The sequence below is a fragment of the Sinocyclocheilus grahami genome, unplaced genomic scaffold (genome assembly GCF_001515645.1).
Source record: "Sinocyclocheilus grahami isolate Dianchi unplaced genomic scaffold, SAMN03320097.WGS_v1.1 scaffold672.1, whole genome shotgun sequence".
NCBI classification, from domain to species: Eukaryota; Metazoa; Chordata; class Actinopteri; order Cypriniformes; family Cyprinidae; genus Sinocyclocheilus; species Sinocyclocheilus grahami.
In genome coordinates, this window is record NW_015505851.1 from 304,486 (window position 1) to 307,310 (window position 2,825).

Below are 2,825 nucleotides of genomic sequence, written 5' to 3' on the forward strand. Positions count from 1 at the left end.
TCACTTCCAAAAACGGTATACTACCGTAAAATTTATGTCCAATACATGTAATGTCCAATACAGTTTTTCACCGTATATAGTAGGGGAACTTACCGTTAACCATTTAACAGGTTTTTACTGTAGCATTTTTACAGTGTTTTACCGTTAAATTCACGGTCATTTTTTACAGTGTGTTACCGATTACAAATTACATTCATTACTTATTTAAGAGTAGTTTTTGATTATTTCTTATCTAACTCGTTTATCACATAGTTTAAATACAATAATTTTGTACCATTTTGATACAAAATTACACAAAGAGACAGAAAATAAATTCCATTCTTTGTCATCAACCACATGGGCTGCAATTATACATGACATTATGCCATGGAGAAAAGAGAAAATAAATGACAAGTTTGGGTCTTTTATGAAGAAAGTCCTGAATTTTTTGTATGTAGGAATAGCAATTTTGCCTGCGAAATTCTGTGTGGTGTTTTTCGGGTCAATTTGCACTGCTGTATTTAGATTTACAGTAACTGATAATTTCCCAGAATGCATTGAAAATCTACAGTAACATACTGTCAACCGTGTACACAGTACTCAACTGTTGAGAATACAATATAATACTGTGAAAACAACAAAATCTACAGTAACACACTGTACACAGCTTATACAGCAAGAAACTGTTTAGATAAACAGTATAATACTGCGTAAACAACAGAAATCATTTACAGTGTGGTTATCATCTCTGCAGGATCTGGAAAGAAGAGCAAACCCACGGAAGCTTTCCAGATCGGCTTCCCCATGAGAACCAACTACATGTACGGTCGTGTGAAGCGCTCGCTGCTGCACGAGATCTTCTCCTTCACGCTGTGTCTGTGGATGAAGGCTGGCATCGGGGCGGGGCTCGGGACCCCCTTCTCCTACTCCGTGCCCGGACAGGCCAACGAGCTGGTGCTCATCGAGTGGGGAAACAACCCCATGGAGCTGCTGGTCGATGACAGAGTGAGTGAAAGAGAGGAAGGAATGTGCGCACACACACATATATATATATATATATATAAAATACAGGGGCTTATTGAGAATTTTCTTTTTGAATTCCAACTACAGTTTAAAGGTTTGGGGTTGGTAAGATTTTTAATGTTTTAAAAAAAGTTATATCTTCACCAAGACAGCATTTATTTTTGATCAAAAATACAGTAAAAATAGTAATATTGTGAAAAAATATTACAATTTAAAATAACTGTTTTCTATTTGAATATATTTTAAAAGGTAATATATTCCTGTGATGCATTGCTGAATTTTCAGCATCATTACTCCAGTCTTCAGTGTCACCAGTTGTGCTTGTTCAAATTTTTGTGGAAACCATTATACTTTTCTTTTAAGGATTCTTTGATGAAAAGAACATTAAAATAGAACAGCATTTATTTGAGCGGGGAAATGGAGCTGCTGGTCGATGACAGAGTGAGTGAAAGAGAGGAAGGAATGTGCGCACACACACATATATATATATATATATATAAAATACAGGGGCTTATTGAGAATTTTCTTTTTGAATTCCAACTACAGTTTAAAGGTTTGGGGTTGGTAAGATTTTTAATGTTTTAAAAAATATATATTTGAATGGCTCTTGTGCTCAGCAAAGCTGCATTTATTTGATCAAAAATACAGTAAAATTGTGAAATATTATTGTAATTTTAAATAGCTTTTTGCTATGTGAATCTATATTAAACTGTAATGTATTCCTGTGATGCGCAGCTGTATTTTCAGCATCATTCCTCCAGTCTTCAGTGTCACATGATCTTCAGAAATCAGTATAATATGCTGCTCAAGAAACATTTCTGATTATTATCAGTGTTGAAAACAGTTGTGCTGCACAATATTTCTGTGGAAACTGAGATGCATTTTATTTTTCAAGATTCACAAATGAATAGAAAGTTCAAAAGAACAGCATTTATTTGAAATAGAAAGTGTTTGTGACATTATTAATGTCATTACTGTCACGTTCGAACAATTGAATCCCCCCACGCTAATTAAAATAAATAAATAAAATCTTACTGACCCCAGACTTTGGGATGTACAATAGTTTCCAATAAGACTAGGATGATGACCAAAATATTAGACACCTTTAAGACTTTAAAAAGAATGTAAAATATTTTGTGGTTTTAAAATTCCTTCAGCTCTCCTGTGATGTCCTTTAACTGTCTAGTTAGACGTCTTCGTTAAATAATGTTCGATATTTAATAAATGTCTAGGTATCAAAGAGAATTTGAAAATCCAGTAGGAATTTCAATTCATCCAGTAGGATCTTATTTGAATTCTAGAGGATTCTATTAGTTCCCATTTGGATCTTAGAGGATTAAATAATAAACATTCCAAAAACGAGCCCACGAGTTCACATTCCTTAAAGGGATAGTTCACCCAAAAATGAAAATGTGATGTTTATCTGCTTACCCGCAGGGCATCCAAGATGTAGGTGACTTTGTTTCTTCAGTAGAACACAAACGGAGATTTTTAACCCAAACCGTTGCAGTCTGTCAGTCATATAATGCAAGTGAATGGGAATCACGGCTTTGAGAGTCAAAAAACATACACAAACAAAACCAAATTAAACCCTGCGGCCCGTGACGACACATTGATGTGTAAAGACACGAAACGATTGGTCTGTGAAAGAAACTGAACAGTATTTATATCGTTTTTTACCTCTGATGCACTGCAATGTCTGAACTGTCCTGAGCGCGTCCTCAACAGCCGGCGCGTGACGTGTCTTCTTCTTCTTCTTCTTGCTTTATGGCGGATCGCAGACTTATAAGTGCATTACTGCCACCTATCTCTCAAATGGACCA

General features: G+C 35.3%; 1 protein-coding gene across 1 annotated transcript in view; it reads left to right on the forward strand.

The window, feature by feature from the left end:
* LOC107559040 (neuronal pentraxin-1-like) overlaps positions 1 to 2,825 on the forward strand; it is a 16,935-nt gene that overhangs the window by 10,945 nt on the left and 3,165 nt on the right. The window contains exon 4 of the mRNA XM_016242765.1: positions 734 to 984. Coding sequence (XP_016098251.1) covers positions 734 to 984 — 251 coding nt within the window. The remainder of the gene's footprint in view (positions 1 to 733; positions 985 to 2,825) is intronic.